This window comes from Charadrius vociferus, unplaced genomic scaffold, assembly GCF_000708025.1.
Source record: "Charadrius vociferus isolate BGI_N301 unplaced genomic scaffold, ASM70802v2 scaffold195, whole genome shotgun sequence".
Classification (NCBI taxonomy): Eukaryota; Metazoa; Chordata; class Aves; order Charadriiformes; family Charadriidae; genus Charadrius; species Charadrius vociferus.
In genome coordinates this window covers 3,799,209-3,826,028 of record NW_009648539.1, presented here as the reverse complement: position 1 = coordinate 3,826,028, position 26,820 = coordinate 3,799,209, and the positions used below count along the sequence as shown (strand labels likewise).

Below are 26,820 nucleotides of genomic sequence, written 5' to 3'. Positions count from 1 at the left end.
AGATCACAAACTGCAAAATAAGATCCTAAATCCAGATACCTCTATGGCCATTAATTTATCAGAAAAGAGCTGACCCATAGGATCAGTTTGCTAAAATAATTTAAAAACTTATTTTGAGCTTACTAACAAAAGATACATGTAAACATTACTAAAGACCTTATTATTACACAGAATAGCAGGTTTCTGCAAGACAAATACAATACAGCAGTTGAGTAGTTAGAATTGCTAGTATAAATGAGTCAATGATTTGACAATTTCTAATTCTCAAGTTTCAACTCCGAGCCCAATAAAATACTCTTCTTCAACTTTATATGCTATGCTCTTTGGGAGACAGCTATCAGCAAGGTTATTCATCATATTTTAATCCCAAGGACCCATGAGTTTGTCAGACAGAATGTCCAAGAAATAGGTGCCATCCAATTATGTTAATGCTTTGCAGTGTGACAGTTCATTTTACAGACTGAGTTAATGTGTTTCTTCCTGTAAGAGAGAAAAAACTACTCAAATCAGCTATCATGAGACTAGAGCTGAGATAATAAACTCTTTTTGGATAATTTACACAATGAGGTATTCTGATTTTTTTTTCATACATAATGCAGGGAAAGCTTCTGCTTTCTGAAAATTTCACAGGAATTGATAATTCTCCCTCTTGCCAGAAATACTGAGTGCATGCCACTAATAAGAAAGGAATTATACAGAATATAGGCCATGCATTTTACCCTTTAAATAAAAAATACATTTTTTTCTAGTCTACAAAGTATGTGTTCCTTTTGGGGATCATTTAGAGGAAGAATTTCTCCTGTTTGAGGAAAAATATGTATGGAAGATGTTATTAAAGGAGGTAACTTTGAAAATAATGATAGTTATGAATCTACAAAGAGAAGACAAAATAAATATTCTAAAATATTACTATACTGATAATTGTACAATTGAACTAGTGAATTCTCAGATTTTAAACATTCTTCTGATTTGTTTTCATCTACCTACAAAAATACCTGTAAGGTTTTGAATAAAGGAGTGAATCGATAATACAGAAATTTGTTAATCCATCCTAGATGTATTCACTGCACTCAGCTTGAAGCACCAAGCATAACCAGATATGAAAACTGAAAAAAATTACATATTTCCTACTTTATTGTATACAAATCAATCCTGATCTGCACTGAGATTTACTAGGTACAACATAGTGCCTTTCTTGGAAATCTTGCTGTTAAGATTAGTTTTAAATACCAGCTCTGAGGTATGATTGACTGGTTTTGTATTAGAATTCTTATCAAGCAATCAGATGACTCACTGCCAGTGCTGTATTTATTATGACATAGAGAGATGGATCCCAACTGATGGAAAAAAAACCTTAAAAGACAAACAAAATGGCTTTTCTGAGATTAATATACTAATTCCATAAAGCCCACTTACAATGTCTCCTTTTGATTATGCAAACAGCTGTCATCTAACATAAACCAAGGTGATTTAAGAAAGGAGCAACTAAAATCATAATCTTAATAGCTTTGTCTACATGGTTTTGCAGTGCACATCTCTACTGTGTCAGATTCCCCTATGCACATTTCTTAGCTGTCCTCAGGTAACCAACCCCTTTGTCACCACATACTTTACAGGACATTCCACAGAAAAGCAATTGCTGAACTCATGTCATTTAATGATCAGTGATCAAGTTATTGTAGTAGTAACTGCCTATCATTTTCAGTAAATGCTATCATTTTCAATTAGACTTGCCCACTAGACTATACCTTGTCAGCATAAATGGGAAGTCCATCATCCTGTGAGATGGTCAAAATAAGAGGCCTGAAGAAGAAAGACAAGCTCAAGCCGTGTCAAAGTCAAAGCTCTTTTCAAGTGATGTCAAGGCTCACTTCCTTGTGGCATACAAGGAAGCGGGCAGTAAAATACACAGAAAATAGCTTCAGGTCTAGAGCTGGGTGATGACTGTATCCAATAGGGTTGGTAAGTAAACCAGAGACACCTTACAAAGCATCTATGTTAATGTTTCAGTCCAGACCCCAATTTTTTTTTGTAGCAAAAGTGTCTGCACTGAAACATAGACTCCAGGCGCACAAACTGTCTTAACTTCAAATTAATCTAACCCAAAAGGTATGCTTCAGGATGTCCAATGTACTCCAACAACTAATGGGTGTTCAGCCTACAGGCCAGACTAGAGTTAGACCAAAGTAAATTCCCCAGTAAAACAGCTAATGCAGGCCTGGGGGCCTCAGATGAACTCCTATTCCCATGCAATACTTGCTAATGTAGTCATAGCCTTAGCGGAGGATAAGGTGAAATCAATACTACCAAAAAATTCTGAGGAAAAAAAACATTGCTACTTGCGTTAAAAGCCAACCTCCAATAAAGTACGGTATCTTTGAAATGTCTCTATGTCTATTCCCTAGCAAGCTGTTTTTCAAGCTGCAAGGATCATCTTCATTACAAACCTCTGTGTGTGACAGGCTGACATTAATTCTCTCATCTATCTTCACTCACATGGACTGATTGGACCTAATAATTTTACCACTAATCTCTCTGTTACCTGTGAGGCAAGACCCAGAAGCAAAAGGGGTTATGAAAGCAGAATTCTGACTCTGACTCTGCCTTTGGAGTGAGAAAAATGAAGACAGTTTTAGGTCAGGAGGAAGGTTTGGTTTGCTTTTCCATCCATCACCTGTGTCAAACTGCGGTCTGATAAAGCATGCAAAAGTGACTTGTTTTGTTTAGAGTCTTTTGGGTGGACATTGAGTCAGTTATTTGACTGGTGAGAGGAAGCATTAAAAGAGCACAACAATAAAAGAAGCAGCATATATAATGGGGTAAAATGGTTGTCCTGTTTTGAAAGTTATTGGTTCTAAAGTCATTACTAAAGGCCAATAATTGAGAAATGAAGGCCTCTGTGTGACAGCCTGAATTTTCTCTGGATTCACAATGTATCAAGAGAAAGTACAATCTGGAGCTCTGAATGTCAGCAAATAATTGGGTTCAGTACCATCCATCCCTAACCTAGTCTGTTGGGGTTTTAACTCTGATCAAATTCACTCCACACTTTCTGAAGGGAGCCACAAGACTGATCAAAGATAGCAAAGGCACCTGCCACTTTCCCTGAAGAGTATTTGCTTTTAATTACTTTCGTTTCCTAATTTTTTGTTCCTTTTCTCCACTGATAGTATCTCTGTAATTTAATTTCCAAAGACTACCATGTCGTGGCCTTACTCAAGTGCAATATTCTAAAATCAAACCCAAGCTGCACTGCTAGGACTAATGAATGTTTTTCTTTTTACTGCTTTTATCCAATGAGGCATGCATAGGAACTCTTTTTGACACATTCCCTCAGTCTTTTACAATTTAGTATATTAGCTTTATTTGTTTCAGGATTGTTAAACTGATCTACTAGGTAATAATGTCCTGAATATAGGACCTAATGTCCTGAACGACCAAACGTTGACTTAAATTGACAAACAACAGAACTCATCTCATTGCCTTTCTTCAGACATCACAAGAAGTAATTACATAACCCATTTCACTCTTTATACTTGCAAGCTTAATTTCATTTGCTTATTATATTGTAGCTTCTGCTAAATTCTGTTGCTTCTTCCCTCAGAGAACATCTAAACTCTCCCTTTTTTTCTGCTCTGACTAATGAAATTCTTGGTTATATGTTAGTGAATATAATCCTGTTTTTTTTTCTTTTGGTATTTTAAACATTCTGTTTTGTCAGTTTATGCAAAGTTCTATTTAAAAATGTAGCTTTCTTTACAGCTTATTCCTGCCATCTCCACCCTTTCTAAGAGGTTCCAGAGCTTCGGTTCAGATGAGAAACACATTTGATACAGATGTTTTTCTTATTGTGTAGAGGTGGCCACAGTCCTGGCCCATTAACAACTGCAGAGGTGGAACTGGGCACTAATGGCAGAAAAGGGAAATTCCCCTCCAAAAGAAACCAATGGGAAAGACCCAAATGAGTTCTAAGATCTAGAGAATGAGAGAAAGGGTAAATCCATTAAGCACAATGAAGAAGGAAATATTGAAGAATCAGGAACTGCAAGAAATAATGCCAAATCTCCTAACACTGCAGAAGTAAACTCTGAAGTTGTAGTGCAGCAGACACAGCCTACATGTACAGAGGAGCACATTATTACCAATAATAAGCTGTTTGAAAATGACCAAGGGATGCTCTGTAGACACTCAGAGCAAAGGAATGACTACTATGATACAGAAACAAAGCGTAAATTTTAGGTGGCTCCAAGGAAAATTACCATGTCATCTATCAGTAATGTGGACTGAAGAAACAGCGTGTAAATAGAGTTATGTGATTAATCAGAGAAGCGCAATTCACAGATCAAGATGTACAGAGCCTGAGAAAACTGGAAATCACCAGGAGGAGGTGGCATCTACATACATTGATAAGAGAATGAAAAAAATTAAATCTGGACCTCAGAATAGATTTACAAGAAATACAGAGGGAAAAAGTAGATCCAACAGGGCATCCTCTGACTATGCCTGTAAGAGCGAAGCAGGGGGAGGGGCAGGGAGCAAGCTGATATAACAGTATCAAATACTGATTTATGCTGTATAAACAGGAATCCCCCTACTTGAACCATAAGGGAACAGCTGTCCAGCAAATTGAAGCAAAAAGACATTTCCCTGAAGCTCAGAGAAGATGTCAGAGAAGTGGTACAGAAGCAAAGAACTATATAATTGTGAGCATCATTATAAAGATGATCACTTATAAGAAAATAAAAACCTGCATGTATGATTGGCAGATCACGAGAAAAGATAATAGCTTGTCATACTACCGGATGATGAGTGAAACAGCAATGCAAACAACTGGTGGTGATATTTTTACACAGTCACATGGAAAAGTATGTATTGTACTCAAATACAGTAGTAAAATAGAGAAAAGAGTGCAGGGTGGAACTTCCAAAACAAACCCTCCAGACTCTTTGTCCTTAACTACAGCTCCTGGCTCCATAACTGGGTGTCTCCAAAGCAAAGACACTTGAGGAAGTGACTGAAAAGGGAAGGCCTACTCTATGTGTGGTTTTGTGGATAACCTGAGCGAATAAACCAAGAAGGAATGGGAGTGAATGAAACCAAGATTAAGCAGAAGAAATGCCAGAGAAAAATCATATTTGTTCAAACCAGTTAGAAGTGAAATTTGGATTTAAAAAGTGTGTGTGCATTTTACAAGACTAAAAAGCACTGCACAAATTTCCCAGGGGCAAAATCCAAGGGCAAGAATACCCTCTGGTTATAATATAAAGTCCAGTACTATTGATGTCTTCTAAGTATTACGAATTCTTCACAAGGAAACTCCTTTGGAGGATTTAGCAAATATATTGAAAAAAAATTTGCTCGATACACATATTACAAATATGGCAAAACTGTATATGCTACCCAGGCATTCAGTATTCTATTTCTATTGCAAATTTTAAAAAAATAATATATATATCTAAGGAGCTGAATAAAATTAGAAGAAACTAGTTCCATGAAAAAACTTTATTCTGACAGGAAAGATAAAGGGCGAGGACTGAGAACAATCCAAGGTGTATATCCAAGGTGTAAGTTATTAAATTTATTAAATTAGTAATGTTATTAATTATTATACTTACTGTATTTCACTTTATTTGCTATTTATAGTATCTATTTAATATTAAATAATAATGTGAAGACTAGAAAACTGACTCCGAAATGAAATTCTACAAATAAATTATATATATGCTATTGCTGGGAATCACTCAAGCAGGTGACAAAAAAAGACAGACACAAGCAGGGACTGATGGAAAAATAACTATATGGAGAAAGCTGTTAGGAAACCTCACCAAAAAAAGGCTGAAGATTGTAAGTAGCTTGCCAAGAGGGGAATGAAAAGAGAAGTTCTGAGTTGAATTATGACAGCACAGAAGAGGCTGTTTATGCAAGACATCTTAAATCTGAGATCAACAGTGGAACAGAAGACAGGAAATATTGCCAGGGCCCCAAGACTATTGGTCGTAACCTAAGTGGACATTCTAAGTTGGCCAGAGAAGAAAATAAATTATAACATAACAAGTTGCAATACTGCATACTGGGCACTCTACAAGCTTGGAGTGCAACCAGAGGGGGGAAAAAAACCACACTACCAGTGCAAACCTGAATTGTAAATAATAAAATTGTGGAAATGAGGGGTTTTCAACAGTTACTGTTCATGAAACACATGGCAAGACACCAGATCCTACTTACAAACTGATGCAAGGGTGCTTCATGCTGGATTTTTCCATTTAATGAGACTGTCAACCAAAAATGCAAGAAAAAATTGACAAATATATCTGTTATGGCTCAAAATTCAAAAAATCTGGGGCACGAAAAGCTCAGTGGTAAAATCCATTATTCATCATGATGGTATCATAATAAGAGTAGGTAAATTGAAAGCTCTAACCACTGTAAGATCACTGAACCTTGAGAAAGGCACCAGTGTCCTTCCCTAAGGTACTAAGGAGGGCAAGAACTTTCTGAAGTCTCTACTGGCTGTTCTGAGTTAAGGTGACTAATTAGGTGGACTATGGCATTTGAAACATATATTTCTGATGTAGGAATATTTTAGATAATAATCTAAAACAAACTTATGAAACAGTATGCATAATTTTAAGAGCTTTTTAAAACACGTCAGTTAAATTTAAGAAGCACAATAAAACTCATAATACATATACATACATACATAAAACATCTGTATCTATAAAGCAGCATATACCTCATGAGGGTTATAATCTGGAGGTAACTTCTCTAGCATCTCATCAGCAAGACGCTGCACCACTGCTTCTCGTGTTTCCCCTCCTCCAGTGCTACTGTCTTTGGGTTGGATGCTCACTATTGTACTTAATGTCTCATTAGCCAGGTTAGTCTGGTAAGTTATATCTGCATTAGGGTGAAGTCCAAATACCTTAAAGTAAAAAGGAAAAAAAAGAGAAAAAAAATGCAATTTTCCTTCTAAAATTGTATCAATGAAAGAATCCATGAAAACGTATAAAGAAGGAAGAAAATCCTCTGCTCTGTAAAAAATAGATATGAATAAGTCAGTGGAAGTACACTCATTTAAGTGGTCAAGGATCAAGCCTAAATTACACTAAAACATAAACACAGGCTGCATAGACAATGGCATTTTCATTCATATGAGTGGGGTATTTTAACTGATATTCTGATTATCTTCACACAGCAGGCTTTGGATCATGCTGTGGAGTGCTATCGGGGGGTATAACTGATTTCTTTCCACTGGATCAGACTAGAGCTTGTTGGAAACATGTCATATATGGACACTGACCTCTCACCATTACCTCTTTCTCTCTACAGATCTACTGCTCATTGTACCAGCTCATGTTGATGCCCCTAATAATCAGACCAGTTACCATTTCTAACACATTTTGTTTTACTCAGTCTCTTAGGCTTATAAGGGATGCAGCACAGTGAATAAAAACACTGCCCATATTTGAAGTACATAAAGATTTTATGACTGGTGATATATTCAGGATATTTTATGGTTTAGCTATTTTTGGATTAGGTCTCCCACTCCTTACTTCCCCTTCTTCTGAAATGGAATTATTTTATTTAAGATACAGCTAGCACAGAATTACTGCAAAGCTGCCCTTTGTCTGAATGATAATAGCTTTCTCGGAAACTTCCGCTGAAATATCAGTAAGTCTATAATTGTCAGGTTGACAATTGCAACTCTTCTCCAGGAGGAATTGTACTATGACTTATTTCACAAGCCTCATTTAATTATAGCTATTAACTGTCTGTTACAAACTTTGATCCACTGATCCAACAATGAGGAAGGCTTGCCCTCAAACTGAGCACCAAAGCCAAGCAATCTTCCATTTCTTATTTTTCACATTTTCATATTTTACATGTTTTTCATATTTTATATTTACTCTGGTCCTACGTTTTTATGCAAGTGATGTAGGAAGGAATAAGAACAAAGAAACCAGACTAGTAAAGCAATGGGTGGACCAGTGTCCTGGATGTCCTGTAAATTAATCTAGCAGCCAAATTTCTAATTCTTTTTGATCTAAAATCTCGGGGAATTTTGATTAAAAAGGGGGTGTTGCATTCTGTCTTCCATTTTTTTTTCAGCCTGATAAATCCTCCAAGCCAATTGTAAAAGCTCTATACCTCTCTGAAATCAAAGTCATTTTCAAAGGGATTGCCGAGTTCAATACCCCTCTTCAGAAGTCAGTGTTTATTCTGATCAGAGGTTGAAACTTCATCAAAAGAGCAAGGATACGGCAATCAGACTCATTCAGTCTTTCTTTCGTAAGCAAAAATGGAAAGAGGAGGAAACAAAGATACACTGTTTTGACTAGCACAATATCCTTCGTGGAACAAAGAAGACTGAGAGCTTAAAAGGTTAAAGGTTTCCATGAGCAATTTTGACAGATTTTGGAATGACAGAATGAAGTCATAGATTTCTTCCTAACCTATGAAAATGTGAAGGAGAAAAAGATGTTTGCATTCCTGGACTGGATTCTATTTACGTAAAAGTCAAAGGTAAAATTCCCCTACATCAAACCATACATATAGATTTTTTACAGGCATCAAAATACTTTAAAAATACATTGCTGCATTGTGAGATAGGTTCCCAAATGCTTAGAAAGGCAGATCCATGAAAGTAGCACCTGAAATCTGATAGAGTCGAGGTTCATACACTGATAGGAACCACCTCATGAGCTGGCTCAAATGAATCCCACTGGCGCATTATCACAGCTGCATTTACTCTCATTTGGGAAAAGTGCATCATTGCCAGCACAAATACCCTTGCATTTTACTTTTCCTACCTTCAGAGATTCGAAACTTCAAGTTTACTTTATGACCTTGGAATCTTCTTGCCCTCTTAGCCAGCACATTATCAGTAACAGAAACCCACTTTTTTTCTTTTCAGTCCTGTCTTTTTAATTTTAATAGAATGTACCTCCAAAGGCATTTATCAACTTAACAGCAATCAAGCAGAAATCCAGAGCGTTCACTTCTGTTTCAGTTTTAACTAACTCTATCACTTGTGCCTGTGCTAGAGGGAGCAGAAAGTTGCAGTCTTCCAGTTAATGTGACTACTGCAGTATACACACACTAGGTCATGTAAAAGTGGTTGCAACCAGGAGCTACCCTGTACCCTACCCTATCAATTCATGGCAACATCCAGATCTTCCTGTTGTCAAAATAGAATAATCTCGCAATTATAACTTGCAAAATTAGACCATATGGCTTTTTTATTTTCATTATTTCTCAGTTTCCATGTCTGCTCAATCCCATACAGAATTGCAAAATCACAAGAGTTTAGTTTGCAAGGGACCTCTGAGGGTCATCTAATCTAAACCACCTGCTCAAGCAGGGTTAGCTAGAGTAGGCTGTCCAGCACAGTGTCCAGTCGAGATTTTAATATCTACGAAGATTAAGACCCCACAACCTTTCTAGGCAACCATGCTTGATCACCTTCACTGTAAAAAAGTGTTTCCTTGTCAGATGGAATTTCCCGATGTTTAATTTATGCCCATTGCCTCTTGTCCTTTCACTGGGTACCATCAAAAAGACTCTGATCTTTACACCCTCCCAACAAGTATTTATACACACTGATAAGATCCTGCCTGAGCTGAAGAGTCCCAGATCTCTCAGCCTTTCCTCAAATGACAGATGCTTCAGTCCCTTAATCATCTTCACGACCCTGCTCTAGGCTCACTCCAGAAAGTCCATATCTGTCTTGTACTGGGGAGCCCAGAACTGGACACAGTAATTCAGATATGGTCTCACCAGTGCTCAGTAGAGAGAAAGGATCAGCTCCTTCAACCTGCTGGATCACCTCCCTCTTCCTAATGCAGCCTAGGATACTGTTGGCCTCTTTGCTGTGAGGGTGCTGCTGTTTCATGGTCAGGTAGTTGTCCATTAGGACAACCAATGCAGGAATTTGCATTTCCCCTTGTGAAACTTCATGAGATTCCACTCTGTCCAGTTCTCCAGCCTGCCCATATCTCTCTGGATAGCAGCACAACCATCTGGTCTATCAGCCACTCCTTACAGTTTTGTATCTCCTGTGAACTTGTTGAAGGTGCACTCTGCCCCATCATCCAGGTCACTAACACAATTATTAAACAGCATTGACCCCTGGCACACAGCACTAGTGACTTGTTTCCAAGTGGACTTTGTGCCACTGATCACAACCCTCTGGGTCCATTTATTTAGCCAGTTTTCAAACCATCTCACAGCATACTTATCTAACCCATACTTTTGTCAACTCGTCTATGAAGGTGTTATGGGAGGTAGTGGCAAAAGGTCCTAGTAAAGCTGCGGTAAAAAACATCCACCTAATCACATCATTGTAGAAGGCCAACAGGTTGGTTAAGCATGATTTCTCCTTCACAAATCCATGCTGGCTACTCTCAATCACCTGCTTGTCCTTCATATGTTTGCAAATGCTTTGCAAGAGGATTTTCTCCAGCATCTTCCCAGGGACTGAGGTGAGGCTGACCAGCCTGTAATCCCCCAAATCTTTCTTCTTCCCTTCCCGAAGACTGGAGTGATATTTGCTATCTTCCATTCTTCAGGAACCTCTTCCAATCACCATGACCATTTAAAAGTAATCAGGAGTAACCTGACAATGACATCAGCCAGCTCCCTCAGCACTCATGGGTGCAACCCATCAGGTACCATGAACTTACATATGTTCAGTTTGTTTAAATGCTCCCTAACCTGGTCCTCTTCCACCAGAGGTAAGTTCCTTGCTCTAGACTTTTCGTCTCAAGGGCCTGGGATTCCTGGAGGCCAGTGTTACTGGTAAAGACTGAGGCAAAGAAGGCATTGAACCTTTTCCATATAATTTCTAACTAGTTCTCCTGCCCCATTCAGAAATGGACCCACATTTCCCTAGTCATCATTTTGCCATTTAAGTACTCATAAAATCCTTTCTTGTTGCCCTTCACATTCCTTGACAGATTCAACTCCACTTTGGCCTTGGCTTTCCTAACCCTATCCCTGCAAGACTGGACAGTAGCTCTATACTCTTGCTGGGTCACCTGCCCCTGCTTCCACCTCTTGCACCCTTCCTCTTTATGTCTGGATTCAGTTAGGAGCTTCTTGTTCATCCGTTCAGGCCTCCTGCTGCCTTTGATTTGCTGCTTGTTAGGATGGATCTTTCTTGAGCTTTGCAGAAGTTATTGCTGAATATAAACCAGTTCTCCTGAATCCCTCCTCTCTCCAGACACATATCCCATGGGATTCTTCCAAACCTGGAAGAAACGCCTGAAGAGGTTGAAGTCTGCTCTCCTGAAATCCAGGGCTGTGGTTCTGCTTTTTGCCCTGCTCCCTCCTCTTAGGATCCTGAACTCCACCATTGGTCACTGCAGTCAAGGCTGCCTCCAGATTTCACATCTGTGACCAGTTCTTCCTCACTCATAAGTGTCAGGTCCAGCCAAGTGCCTTCCTTTGTTGGCTCCTTAGTTACCTGTGCCAGGAAATTGTCATTACTGCACTGAAGAAACCTCCCTAGACTGCTTGAACCCTGCTGCATCACCCTTCCAGCAGATAATTAGGAAAGTTAATGTCCTCCATGAGGACCAGGGCCTGTGAATGTAAGACTTCTTCCAGTTGTTTCAAGAAGCCCTCATCTACCTCTGCGTGGTCAGCAGACCTATGCTAGATACCCACTACAATGGTCTGCCTGCTAATCTTGAGACATACGTTCATAGCTCTGGAAAATATACCTGATTAAATTATTTATCTGAAAAAACCTCCCTTTAATACTTTGAAATATTTTACCTCAGGTGTATCAATCACCGGCAATTGCTCTATGTACTGGAGATAGTCTTCAACTGTTTTCCCTTTTGGAATAACATAATCTTTGTAGAAACAAAATTTTTCACTAAACATATGCTCGCCAAACCACACTCTTGTGTACGTGTTCAGCAGTGTTTTGTCAAGGTCATCAGTTACACGGCCACCATACTGTACTTCTCCAAGCATATAGCGAACACAGTTCCAGTTCACTCCACGTTTAATGTCCATATCATCCAAATGATTCTGAACAAATTGCATGCTGGCTGTGAAGTCTGCCTGATTAAATTCATAAGGAATATTCCAGCCCAATGGACCAAACTTTCGTCTTTCCTGTAAAATAGATAGAGTTAAAGGTAAAAGGCTGATTGGTAGTAATTGTGAAGAAAACATTAAGTGCAGAAGAATACATGAAATATGCTAAGAATGCAGTAGTCCAGCTGGGGCTGTATTTCACTAGCTTTAAAAAAATATTATTCTCTTAACACACACAAAACCAAATGCTTGATTAATTATCTAGCAGTTTAATATTTCTTCATTTGTCATCATCAGTAGAGAGATATGAACAAAGAATAAAAATGTCAACTATAGTTTTTGAATTTCAAAAATGAAAGGGTGTCCAGACTCATCAGCCGTGATCATTGCCTGTGGTCCTCCTATGGACTAGATATATTCATACCACTGATGTCGCTGCATGGTGCAGATGCAAGTAGCAAGGTGCTTCTTACTGAATCATTTACAGATGCACTTGGCAGTATGTGGTTGCTAGGGCAATATCTGGTATTTAAACATTCTCAATTTACACCCAGAAAGAAGTGACGGGCCAAAGACAAGCATACCACAGGCTTCCATTGGACCACAACATATCAGTGCATGGATGCCACAGATTTAAAATAACTATGCACCAAATATAAACTAAGGATACTGCAAAATCTATCAACAGAACGAAGAAAAGTTGTGGTTAATCCATAAAGCACTTTCTTTAATGGACAAAATCATCTTCCACCTTCATTTCCTCCTACAGATTTCAGTGCAGGAAGGATTTATATTCACCCTCTTAGCCTTTCTCATTGTGAAAGCAGCAGCTTTAAGACTATAGTTTTCCAACCCAAGCTGTAAATTTCTTTAATGTGCTTTTATGATTTAAACTATTAGTGAAAAAACAGTTAGTTGAAAGACAGATCACACAGCCATGCCCCAAGACTTTAACAGAAGAGTACAGTAATTGATCATTGGTTGACTGTCCTTTTTTACTCTGAAATACTATCCCTGTTGGAGGTACAAGATCAAAATGAGCAGAGTTCTAAGACAGTTGCAGTAATAGAGATGCGTTGTTTTCTTTCTTATTTTGTTTGCATTAATTTACCAACACAGGATTGCCATTTAAATATGTTTTTCATTTCATAACGTGGTGCATACATAAATGAAACATGGCTTTATGACAGAAGAAAAGAAACACATTTTTAAACCTGAACAGTTGTGTGAAGAAATGCTACAGCATATAGCAGTGGTTTCCACTGTGGCATGTTGCTCACTTCTAGGTGATCCTGAGTAACAGCTGAATATGTTCGTTTTAAGCCAGCTTTCACACCTAGAAAATAAGTATAAAAATGTAATATATGAGCAAAAAAATGATGGAACCCATAACTCCAACTTCCGCTAAGCAGAATTCTCCATTCCAATCTACAGCATCGTCTTATTTATAGCTTCAAATAATCTCTTTGAATCAATTATCTGTTCAGCTGGTCATAGCAGTCAAACTTCAATTACATTTTGTTTCAGGTAGATGACACACCAAATTAAGTTCAGGAGTCTGGAAGGAACTACACTTAAGTAATCATATTCTAAATGTTACTAATAACAACTGAAATATAATCATAACTATTCAACAACTGTATGGCAATGAAAAAGACACCTAATGTCACATGAAACATACCACTGAATATCCGAGTGTTTGTGTTTCAATATTTACATATAAAATGAGATTTTATTTTTACTGAAGACAATTTTATGTAGCTTTCATTCTTACAACAATCTCACAGTTCTGTATGTAGCTTCTCAAACTCGCATACAGGCACCAAGCTGGTGAGATGAGAACCAAAATTCACAGTGGAAATATTAATACTTGGGGAGGTTTGTTTGAGCACTGACATTTCAAATCCCAGGAACAGCTTTAGGCAGATGATACTGATGCAATCTCAGCTTCCACGGAATACGCAAGCCCTACTACTCCCAGGTGCCTTCAGGCAGTGTCACTGAAGCATCATCTGCCTTTGGCAGACAACACTGAGCATGAGTTACTGACACCAGGTCCTTCCACCTAATCAGCTTAACACAAGTCTAAAAAGGCAGATTTCAAGTGCAGTGAATACATCGTCCAAGTCATCATACTTCCTATGACAGAATAAAAGCCCTTTTGCTTCTTTCCTATTTTACAAAGACCCTGTAGAACAATATTCAAACAAATAGCTTTTCAAAGTATTATAAGGGTATCATAAGAGAGTTCCAAAATCAAGACAATCAAAAAAAAGTGCCTTGTCACGTCCTGCTACCAATGTGTCTGGACAGTATCAGAAAGCTAAAATTGTTTATATTTCATCCTGATTTAAATTTTTACAGCAAGCATATTTATATTACTAAATGCAAGTTGTAAATTAGTTATAACCTGCCTTATAAAATAGCCTCTTGGAGCTATAGTGTGTTACCATTTGAATGGTAAGGAGGGGTCACAGTAGAATAAAAAGATGCTGCGCACCGAGTTAAAATGGGGGGAGAAGAGAAAGAAATAAGAATTTTTTAACAGCAGACTGACTAACTGCTCTTGAAAGTAGAGTATATACACTGAAACAGGATGTTTTTCACAAGATCAGACATTTTGTAGACATCTTACTCAGGAAGATGAATACTGAAATAATGAGTGGATACAAGGTAGGGTAGTAACACAGAATAACACCAAATAGTTAAGGTTGGAAGGGACCTCTGGAGGTCACATTGCACAACACCCCTTCTCAAAGCAGGGTCAACTAGAGATGGTTGCTCAGCACCTTGTCCATATGGGTTTTAAGGATGGAGTCTATGAACTCACTGGACAAGGTGTTCCAGTATTTCACCACTGTTGTGGTTTAACCCTAGCTGGCCGCTAGGACCACACAGCCACTCGCACAGTTCTCCTCCTTCTCCCCTAGAAGAGTGGGGAGAAGAGGGAGAAAAGGAGGGAAGAGGAAAGGGGAAAAAAGCTCCTCGTGGGTTGAGATAAAGACAGTATAATGGAACAATTACAGAAACAATAATGGAACAATAACAGAAAAAGGAAAATAACAATAACAATAATAATAATAATGATGGTAAAAGAATACACAAGAGAAAGTAATATAACACAAACCCATTCCAAGCAGTGATCACAGATTCCTGCCCCTCAGCCAACCCCCATTTATATACAAAGCATGATGTCTATGGTACAGAATATTCCTTTGGTTATTCCATTGTTCTGTCTATGCTCCTCAGCTTCTATGGGAAGCTGAAAAAAGTCCTTGAATAGTATAAAGATCACCTAGCAACAACTAAAACAATATACATCATTGACAGTCCTTTCATACCAAATCTGAAACTCACCAACCACTAGAAAGAAAATTAACTCTATCCCAGCTGAAACCAGGACAACCACCCTCACAAGTGGGTTGGTTTTTCTGATGCTGAAGTGGAAGTTCCTGGATTTCCATTTGTGTCCATCATTTCTATTTCTGTCACTTGGCACCACTGAGAAAAGTCTGTTTTCTTTACTCACTCCCATCGCATAATTATATGCATTGGTAAGATACCCCTTCTCTCCTCAAGGTTAAACAATCATAACTTTCTCATCCTCTCCTCATATGTCATGTTCTCCAATCCCTTCAGCATCTTTGTGGCTTCTCACTGGACTCATTCTGTCCATGTCTTTCTTGCACTGGGGAGGTCAGACCTGGACATACCACTCCAAATGTGCTCTCACCATGGCTGAGTAGAGAAGAATCACCTTCCTCAACCTGCTTGAAATTATCTTCCTAATGCATCTGAGGGCGTTGCAGGGGGAGTACCTAGCATTTCCCTATGTTGAAGTTCAGCACGTTCTTGTCAGAGTGTTTCTCTAGCCTGTGAAACTCCCATTGAACAACAACATGACCTTCTGGTTTATCAGCCCCTTCTTCCTGCCTTGTATCAACTATAAACTTGCCGAGAATGTCCCATCATCTAGGTCATTAGTGAAAATTTTAACCACTGCTGGCCCCAGTATTGACCCCTGGAGTACATCACTAGTGACTGCTCTCCAGCATGATTTGTGTAGCTGACAACAACCCTTTGAGCCTGGGAGTTCACACAATTTTCAGTTCACCTCACTGTCCACTTCTGTAACGCCTACTTCATCAGTACGTCTATAAGGATGTATTGGGGACCTTTGTCAAAAACCTTCCTGAAGTCAAGATAAACACCCTATGCTCTCCTCTCATCCACTGAACCAATCATCTTATTGTAGAAGGTGAGCAGGTTGGTTATTAGGCTCAAAAAATAGTAAATAATCAATGGCTTAAGATATCCTAGTGGCTAGAAAAAAAAGCAAGGTACACTAAGGAAATATATTCTTCAACATCTTCATCAGTGCTTGGATAAGGAGACTAAAGGCAACCTCAACAAATTTGCAGACAACACTAAATCAGAGAGTGTGGCTGACATACTAAACGAGAGAGGATCAGTCCAGAGGGCTCTAGCAAGAGATGAAGACTTGGCCAACAAAACCTGCATGAAGTTCAACAAGAAGTGCAAAGTCCTGCACCTGCAGCACAATAACCCCATGCATTTGTACAAGCTGAGATCTGCTAGCTGAGATCTACTGGTATACACTTCAGGATTATTGCAGATGCCAGGCTGACTATAAGTCAAAATTGCACTCTTCTTGGAAATAAGGTAATCCAGATAGTGGGCTCCCTTAGAAGAAGCACAGCTAGCAGACTGAAGGAATTTCTTATCACCTTCCTCTTAGCACTGATCAGGCTTCTCCGTAGAGATATTGTCCACATTTGGCACACAAGGGAGGTGTGGATGGGGCAATAAAGGTGGTCAGGTACTGAGAGTGCATGACAAAGATAGGACAAGAAGGCTGACTTTGTTTAGTCTGTTGAAGAGGAGGCTGTGCTATGCAAAACCCAACTTAAACTGTGAATACTGAAAGGCAGCAGATAATCGTGTGCATGTATGTGGGATAGTGGCTGTCCAAAATTGAAATTTTGAACTCTCAAGAACAAACCTGCTACTTGCTAGCTGTGAATGGTACAGGCTGCAAAAAGTTAAACATCCTGAATCCTCCAATTAACACAGAAACATTGATCAGAGCTGCCAATTAGTACGCTGATTGCACATTGTGCTTCTGCACATAAACTACTTAGGTTAGGAAAACTGGGGGTTTAGAGGCCCGGAAAGCACTAGATGAACATCCTAGCTTGAGGAAACATCCTGAAAGTGGCGAAACATCATAAAATCATAGAATAGTTTGGGTTGGAAAGGACCTTTAAAGGTCATGTAGTCCAACCTTCCCTGCGATAAGCAAAGATCCTGGAGGTAGGAGAGACACGCAGAGGCAAATATCAGGGGATACCCACAGACCTAAGCCCGTAATGTCCAAGACTAGTAGCTGCAAATAGCTGCACAGCATGAAACCAACACGACTTTCTGCCCGACCTTCCTGGACACGCAGCAAACTCTCCAATGGGAAGGGAAATCAAGATGAAATGAATGCAATAGAGGAGGCTGGGAAACACGAGAGAGTGTGCAAAATAAGCAGGTAGCATAAAAGCCCTAATCTCATCAGTTCTTAAGTAAACCCCAGTATTCAGATCCACTATAGGTTGTTATTAACTGTCTTGCCTGTGACGGAGGCTAAGGGGTGATTCAGTAGCAGCTCACAAATACTTGAAGGACAATTACATAGATGCTGGGTCAGTCTCCTGCCAGCAGTGCCAGATGACATACCAAGAAGCAACAGCCACCGCTACATACTGCAGCCTGGGAGGTTGAGGCTGGTTGTTAAGAAGATTCCATCCTTTTCCTTACCCAGTAGAGCATAGGATAGGTCCCCCTCTGCATCCTTGGGTGGAGTGAACAGGATGGAAAGAAAAGAGTGATGGAATGTACTAAGTTTAGGAAAGGACCACTGACCTGGCATTCTCCACAGGTTCTGCACAAACAACAAAATCACTATCAATTTCTGTTACAAAAATAAACAATATCTATTTTCTCCCCAAAAGGGTCATGCTTTACACTTCACGAGGCTGGCTTACACAGTGCTGTATTTAGCTAATGAAACAACAGAAATTAAAACTAAAATACTGCACAGAGTGGTATGGGGCTGGGGGGTGAAGCAAGCCCCAAAACTCAAAAACCCCATGGTTTCCTACCTTGAGGAGGTTCATTAGTAAATTTGATAGAGGAGTGTAAAAGATTAATAGGAAACTCCGGGTGAGCCTCTGTAGTGATCCAGGTCCTGAAATCTTCACTCATAGATTCTGTTGTTGTGATGGTGTCCACTAATTCACTAAGAAACTCCAAGCCAAGGTGGCAGTTCTGTAGAAGGAGCCACCCTCCATCTTGCATGCACTGATTTAACAGGCGCCTTGCATGGACTTCCTGGCCTTGACCCATTGAAATGGCATGACAGGGAATATTCTGGAAGCAAAAAAGAAAGTTTCTTTTATATATAGTTCTTTAGAATGATTATATACATGACATATTACTTCTGTAGGTCCGTGTGTAGTGACATTGTGCCACAAAGAAAACTGCTAATACCAACAGAGACTGATTATAATAAAACAGAGTAGACAAAAACCCCAAACCCTCCAAGTTGCTCTTATCTTCCATCTGCTGAAAGAAAACTACATCCACTGGACATAATCTTCTTTTGCAGGTCTGACAAAGTCAATGGGATAAGACAACTGAAACATTTTTCCTTCCTCTTCCCCACTTCCCCAAATAAAGCAGGACATACCCACAGCAACATAGCTGCCTGACTATGCTTTTTCCTAGGATGTGGACTATCTTGAGATGGACAGATATTAAGGCTCAACATAATAATTAATGCACAGAGTAAAGACAACAATTTTGGTGTCTTTTTACTGTCTGAACATATTTATTTCATTTAACGAAGAACCGTCAAGGAAGCAGGCAGAAAAATTGGTTCACATTAAGTCATTCCTTAGCAAACATCCTGTATTGTTAATTGGCAGCTGTGGAGCCACTGATTCAGAAGATTCTAGTTTGGTGATCTGCTAGCTCTAGCTAGTTTTCTAACAGTTAGTTTTCTGGATTCAGAAGAGGCAAGGGTCATAAATGCAAACACAAGAATTCTGGAAATTTATGGAGTCTTTCCTCCAGAGGCCATGGGAGAAGAAAGTCAGTGTTTCAGAAAACCAGATGATGATACAAGCTCTCCCAAGGTGATCTGAAAAAGACAAGCTGACTACGTTGCGATCAAGACCATACAAGTCTGTAAGTAAAGTGCAGGCAGACACCCTTTTGCTTATCATTCTTACTACCCTCGTTCTTGTTAAATAAGTAGTCCCAACAATAAGGTTGTCTCTCTCACTCCTACCAGGGAAAGCCAGAGTTATTAAACCCAGTTGAGCATATTATTCTATATACAAGTTGAGGGCAAAAGAATTGATGAAAGGTCTTAGTTTTGTGGACAGTTTCGTGTTCAAGACCTACAACTAAGTATCCCTCAGGCTGTGAGCAATGTGCTGCATAAAGAATTATCAATCTGAGCCTATCTTCAGCTGGCTAAGAGCTACAAAGGTTAGTCTTAAGTTATACTGCTACTGGGACTCTCTCACTGTGAAACAAAAAAGAAGGAAGCCATCCAGTTCTAAACAGTGTGGATGAAGCTGCCCTACTTTTGCAGGAGAAAAAGGTTAAATGTATGGACAGAAGCTGTGCTGGGTCATTTTGCCTTAGGGTCAGAGAACAGGCCCTGACCTGATTTTACTGAATGGTATGAATACTGCTGCTGTATATGATCCTCCACATCCTGGCAAAAGATTTAAGGAGAAGAGAATGCCAAAGAAGAGAAAGCAGTTAAATCCTGGTCTCAGGTCAGTAAAACCTGAAATCGCAGCTAAAAGAAGCAAAGCTAAATAGCCTGTGAAGTTGGCTATGTGCCAGAGGAGCAAAAACTTTACCTTTTCTAAGATGTATCCGAGTACAGCTAGCACTTTCATCAGTGAAAGACTACAACTACCCCTGCAGAGTGCATAAATATTTAGCTGGTACATTGTTCCCTAACAAAGCATCTGCTCATAATTTGCTCTTCTCAGCAATGTTACCTCTCAAATGTACAATCATTGAAGATTATAGAAACATAAAGACAAGGAAAAAATATTTTTCACTATGGATTGTCCTCATTTTATTCCTTCTGAAAGAATTCTATCAATATGTCTGCATACAGAATGTTTCTCTCAATAGTGAGTCACACCAGTGTATCTGTGTCATCTTAATACAACACTATCCAGATGAAAATAGTATCATTTTAGTCACTACAGTGGCCCTGACAGTTCTGTTGATGGTTCTGTGCATCGTTCCCTGAAAGAAGAAACTATCTCTACAATAATAAAAATACCTGGTTTTAATGAAGTCAAAGTGCTAGGCATAAGTTGAGTTTTCATTCCATCTTCATGTGAAAGTAAAGGGGGCAGAAATCCAACTAGTTTTAAGACAGAGCTTGCTTAGTTTATAAATAAAGTTATATAGCTCAATAATCACAGATACTGTTTCCATTTCTTTGGGAGGAGGCCACCTGAACAACTAAATTTTAGAGTGAAAAATAAATTCTCATCACAAATTTGAATATTTCTAACTGCAGATAATTGATTTATATTGTTAATATCATACTTAGAGGTACCATCAGCACTGACAATTCATTTTAAGACTACAAATCATGCCTGTAAAAGGGAAATCACTGAAAAATAGGCCCAGCATTTCTTTTGGAATTTTTCTGTCATTAAGAAATGTTTCTATATGCTGTGTGGTAAGATCTTATTTCAAGAGATCAGACTAGACCTTTACAGTTAAACATTATAGATAACTTTACATTTACAGTTGACATTACAGTTGAACTTCAGGTTATGACAGCCTAGATGATGTTGCCTTGTTCATAAATTGTGTGTGAATAAACAAGGCAATCCCTTCAGCTCTTTTGCAACGTCACTTTCTATTATTATATACATGTTTCCTTAAAGCATGAAAACATATTTAAACTCCCCACTGCAATATACTTTCCGAATGACATCAAAACCTGCTGTCTTTTAACAGTCACAATTACAGAGCACCTCCTACCTACAAGCACTTCCCCAGACAGGCTAAGGTCTTGCTTAAGATTTGACAGAATGGTAGAGCATTTTGTTCCACTCCTTACAAGGGTGACTCTAAGCGACCAGCTGACTCCAAGTGACTCTATTAAGAGATTAGTCTCTCTCATCCCCTTACATTGCCAATGGGATAGAAATACTCAACTCCTCAATGTAAGTTGGAGTTAAGTTTCAACAGTGTGCTCTGAATTGCTTTTAAAGGAGCCACTCTTTCTCTTTATTGATTACAGAAACGAACTCTTATTGGAGACAGGGTAAATACATATCTGGGAGTCCATTTCACAGGATATGTATGTTGAAGAGTCAAATAGGTGAATAAAAACATCATCACAAAGGTGACACTCCATTTGTATTCATACCCTAGGCCATGAAAACAGGAATCCAATCACAACCACCAAATGTGTTTACTTGGACTTGAAAAGAGACTAAAAAAATATGCCCATTTCTAATCTGTAAATATTCTTGCAGTTGATTTCAAATCTCCTACAGAGACAAAATGTTTCTGATATCTTAGGAGAAGGTAATAGAATATTTTCTGAATAGGAATAAAATTGTTTTTCCAATGCATTGCTTCCAATAAACCTAAAAACCCTTCTCATCCAGCTGGTGTCCTCCTCCTTCCCTATGCTGTGTATTGGCTGGCTATCTGGCCGCACAGTTTTTGGGGACAAGGATCATATCAACAACTTCAGACCTAAGATTTCTAAGTTTAAACACTAAAGTGAGAGTTAGATCCTAAATTTAAGCACTCTTTATCACAATCAGACAAATAAAATAAGAGAGTCCTGATCTTCAAAGAGAACGGGTGTCTAAACATTCCAAATAATTAGCTAAAGAAATCTGTGGGTGCTTCCCACTTTTGCAATTCTTACTTAGTGCATACCAAAATCCTGCACCTCGAAGTAAAGATGCATTCTAATGGGAAGGAAAATTTATGGAGATCTACTGTGAATAACTTCTTGGGAAAATTATATTTGCATCTACATTGTGAACCATAAAACATAAAGCACAGAGTGCCTTAAAGTGATGCTATGCTGTAAGAAATGTTGAACGCCTCCATCAAGTGAACTGATTAAATGGTAGGGTCTCCAAATAAATTTCTCTTCTCACCATATTTATGGTTTTTTTCTGTATCTTCCTGTAATCATTGTTACTGTCAGCTCCTACAGTGAATGCAACACAAGTATTGCTTTGTTCTTATAGCTATGCACTTTCGCTAAGTAATGGACTATCATGGCCTGCTGGATAAAGATAGGAATTAAACAACTGGAAAAAGAAAGAATGTAACATTTCCATTTCCTCAGTAAATGCATTTTGGCCACTGGTCCAAGATTAACTTCCAGAGAACAGTGGCATGAATATAAATATCATCATCTGAACTGCTATAAAACGTGGAAATACCATTTCTAGTTCAAAGGATAGTTTTAAATGTCTTTAACAGCTCTAGCAAACTCAGTTTAGGAGGATACCTTTGACTTCGCCAGACGTTCTATATTTTCAGTGGGGTCAGACCCCATTGATAAAAAACACGTCAAAGGTGTTCGACAGTCACTTTCAGTCCACATTGCTTCCATTTCAAGAATAAATCCTTCTGCATATTTCTCTCCAAGAGATTCTGCAATGTAGTGTCGAGCCTAAAAAAAAACCCGAACAAGTTACCTGAAACATATACCTTTTACTTTTTTTATTTAGCATTAATCACTGATGTGGAATTTACCAATAGCTACATTGGAAGGCAACAACTTTCTAAACTTTCATTTTCAACTTTGAGGTAACAAAAGTTACAGTCCACAGTCCATTGAAATTCTCAGATAGCAAACTTCAAACGAAGAAAAGAAAGAATTCTGCTCACACAACATCCAACCTGTCAACATTGTTGCTGGGGGATGCTAAATGGTTTTTTAAACAGAACTAAAGAAATCCATGCAGAATAGATCCACTGTCGGCTCTAAGGACAGCCCAGATATTGCCCCTAAATCACTGACTGCTAAAGCTTGGTGGATAGCCAAACAAAAGAGTTTATACCAGCCCCGTTCTTAGCTCCTCTAAGCATGTATTGTTGACACTGTCTCTACAGCATAGCAGATTAGACAGATCTTTCATCTGACCCAGATACAAACGTCCATATATTTATTGCAACTTCAGACAAACTCTCCTGTCCAGTGGTTATCCAATTCAAGTCTCGTATGCTGAAAATCTGTTTCTACAAAATACAAACACAGCTCAGGCTTTATCCTTAAAGGTCAAACTTTCCCTATGCCTCTATTGTCCTCTTTTCACAGACATTTTCTAACAGGACTTCTAAAGCTATTTTGGTGTATGAAATTCATTTTTTGACTGACATGATCTTCCAACTGTGTAAACTACCAGCACAGATTCTGAGGCATGTATTATGGAGAGAAACACGCAGGAACAAGGTGGACTGAGGAAGACGACAATTCCAGAAAAAATAACTCAATCATCCACTATTAAGTGTAATTTCTGCCCTAGTGAAGAGAGGTAAAACTTTGTAACACTTGGGGAAACACAATAAGGAAAGAAGAGATAAAGAAGATGATAACCAAAAGGATCCCCTCTTTCCTCAAGAATCAAAATAATTACAGTTTTTGAAACCACTGTTCAGAGACATTCTTTCTCAAAGATGGTTGTGCAAGACAGTAAGATTGTTGATAAGTGAGCAGTAGCAGCTTTATTATTTTGGTCTGTTTAAATTGTGTCAGATGGATCTCCTATACTTCTCTATTATTTATCAGCTGAAGAGAAGAAAAGGAAAAAGGATGGACAGGGTCTTGTTGAAAAAGAGGTCCATGAAAAAATGGTGTTCCCTAAATACAATAAAGGTGCTATCACAACATGTAACATGAAGTTGAGCTATGCACTACTTTCCAGTGTAGCTAAAGACAAAAAAAAAAAAGTGAAAAGAGGATCATAAGTTCATACATCTCTTTTAGACCTACGCAGAGAAGAAAAATCCAAATATCATAGACTGTAGAGAAACTGGCAGTCCATTGCAGTTTCTTTTATGGTATCTGCCATGGGAGAGTCTTAATTATTACTTTCTCAGCATGAAGGGTAAGTAAACAGTTTATCTGCTATTGTAGTGCACCTGTCATCAAAGTGAACTGTTATCTTTCCACTTCTTCTGTGAAAAAATAGGGATGTATCTTCTGATTCACCAGAAGAATGCAATTGCTTTACAAGTTTCATGACTCCACTTTAGAAGTACCACACAAAAAGAACGGTATTCTAACAGCTCCCACATAATTTATTTCATGTTTTGCAACGCCCTTTCTAATTCACTGCAATTAAATTAGTTAATATTTCTTTCACATATATTTATTATAAGGATTTCAATATCTGATTTGCAAAATAGCTCACTCTGCAACAAATATTACAATAAAAACAAATTCAGAGAACGTAAGTTCGGAACTAGCAGTTTTAGAGGAGATGCCACATGGCATAAGCATTGTACAAAAGCATATCTTACCTGGGAAACGGTATGATCGGGGCACCAGCTACGGACAAGGAGCAGTTTACGGAATTGATCCAGTAAGCTGTCATACCCATCAGGAATAACAGCTTTTTCAGGTGCTTCTTCATCAAACCAAGCTTTCCAAGACTTCTCATTCCTAACAACTTGCACCAGAAGTTGATTAAAAGGGTACAAGCTAGATAACTGCACAAGATTGAGCCATGTCATGTCAAGGATCCACTTTTTTGGTTTTGGATCCACAGAATTCAGATCCAAACTGGCACCTCCTGCAAAGGGAATTATAGAGGAAAACAACCACCATTAAATAGAAAAATGACAAGTCATAAAAAGTATTTAATTCTATAGTTTAGGGAACAAAAATCTTTGTAAGCCGGAACACGGAGACATAGAATTTGCATGGAAGAGTCACTTAACAAAGATAGACTGGGGAAGTGATCTCAGTGCCTCCAAAAGCTGATATCCCAGTAATTTCTGCATTGCTTTTTCTCTATCTGTAGAGCTGGAATAAAACTTGCCTACCTAAAAGGACACTGAAACCCAAGTCTTCAGACCAGATGTAGAAAGGACCTACGATTAGTCCAATCTCATTTCACCTAGACTACAGAATAAGAAAGCACATGGTGCGTTAATTTCCAGGACCGTGCAACTTCAACAGCCTCTTAGCTCAACCACCACTCCAGCATCATGCCCATTTGCACTTCCAACACAGCTGAGTCACAGCTGAACATTAAATTGGTGCTTGCAAAGCAAACTGAGATATTTGGATGGCAAGTACCTGACTGTACTTATCTTGGTACCTGGTTGTACTTATCATATCTTGGAGATAGTTGGGTCCACCCCCATCAAATTTTATAAACTTTACTAAAATTTTTCTTTGTCATTTTGTCTGAAACTACTTAGACAAGCAGTGGTGGCAATAATGCAAGGCAATATAACAGTGTTTTACAACATGTAACAGCTTTCCACTTTTTTTATACTGACACTTAAATGTTGTACAGAGTCCTCATGCATTCACATGTCTGCTCACCAGCCATCAGAGGAGATTTTACTGACTGTCTCCAAGCTCACAGACATAGGTATGCGGCAACTCAAAAAAGAGGCACACAGGAGAAAACCACAGGGTCTCTTACAAAGTAATGGACATTTTTTTTTTCTGGTTTGCAATGTAAAATAGTTAAATATCCTCATCTAAGCAGTATTTTGATAATAAATAATCTATATTGGTCTTGTTTTGGAAAATTTGTCTCTTAAGTCCTTCTTGGGCTATATATGTTTTCATTCAGCAGTTAAAAAACATTAAAACCACTGGATACAACATATTGTTAGTGCAAGCACTGCAAAATCTGAATTTGGCGGTTCACAGACATACGTAAACAGGAATATTTTTAAACATTTTACCTTTGATCAGTGTCTCAAACTCAGTGCGTGAAATCTTCTTGGCCTGCAAGTCAATCTTCAGTGCCAGAAGCAATGTAAACAGGAATCTGTGATTTTCATACAACCCTCGCACTGTGTATTTGAAGACTTCATAGGTGAGATGCTCGATTACGTACACTACCCTTTTTGCTGTGATTTGAGATTTCCGAGATCTTTCCACTGATAGGTCAAAAATGCCAAGGAACTGCCGTAAGGATGTTTGGTACATGACATTAACCAAGCTCATTTCCACAATTAGGAAATAAAGGATACTACCACGACCAGCAACGGGCCGATACTCTTCACGTGCAGTATTGATTTTCACCTCTGTCTCCGCTGCTATGTTTAATTTTTCACTGACCTTAAAATTAATGGAAAAGAGCATGAAGATTAAGTCATGTCACTTGTGATTTCTACTGCACAAGCAAAAATAAAAGGTCTTGATTAAGATCATAATGGTATTTTTAGTCAAGCTTTGCTTCCCTCTGTCAGTGTTTCAACATAGACATTGTGTCTTCATGTGTTCAAACACCAAGCAAATGGGATTTGATTTAAACTTATACCTGCAAAGTAAGCATGAAATATAAAGCAGTATCCAGGTAATAGTTTAATTTTGCAACCTTTTAGGAAGAAAAAATGATAGTGTTTCTACAGTTTATTCGTTAGGAAGTCAGATGTTACATAGTGGCTCTGAATGGAAAAAAGAAAGCTAGAAAAAAAATCTGTCTACAA

General features: G+C 38.5%; 1 protein-coding gene across 1 annotated transcript in view; it reads right to left on the bottom strand.

The window, feature by feature from the left end:
• Nucleotides 1–26,820, bottom strand: part of LOC104287238 (dynein heavy chain 5, axonemal-like) — a 176,473-nt gene that overhangs the window by 17,896 nt on the left and 131,757 nt on the right. Inside the window, exons 67-73 of the mRNA XM_009885913.1 lie at nt 26,071–26,449; nt 24,667–24,938; nt 22,649–22,813; nt 18,219–18,486; nt 13,263–13,384; nt 11,779–12,126; nt 6,734–6,922 (exon numbers count right to left, since the gene is read on the bottom strand). Of these exons, the coding sequence (XP_009884215.1) occupies nt 6,734–6,922; nt 11,779–12,126; nt 13,263–13,384; nt 18,219–18,486; nt 22,649–22,813; nt 24,667–24,938; nt 26,071–26,449 (1,743 nt within the window). The remainder of the gene's footprint in view (nt 1–6,733; nt 6,923–11,778; nt 12,127–13,262; nt 13,385–18,218; nt 18,487–22,648; nt 22,814–24,666; nt 24,939–26,070; nt 26,450–26,820) is intronic.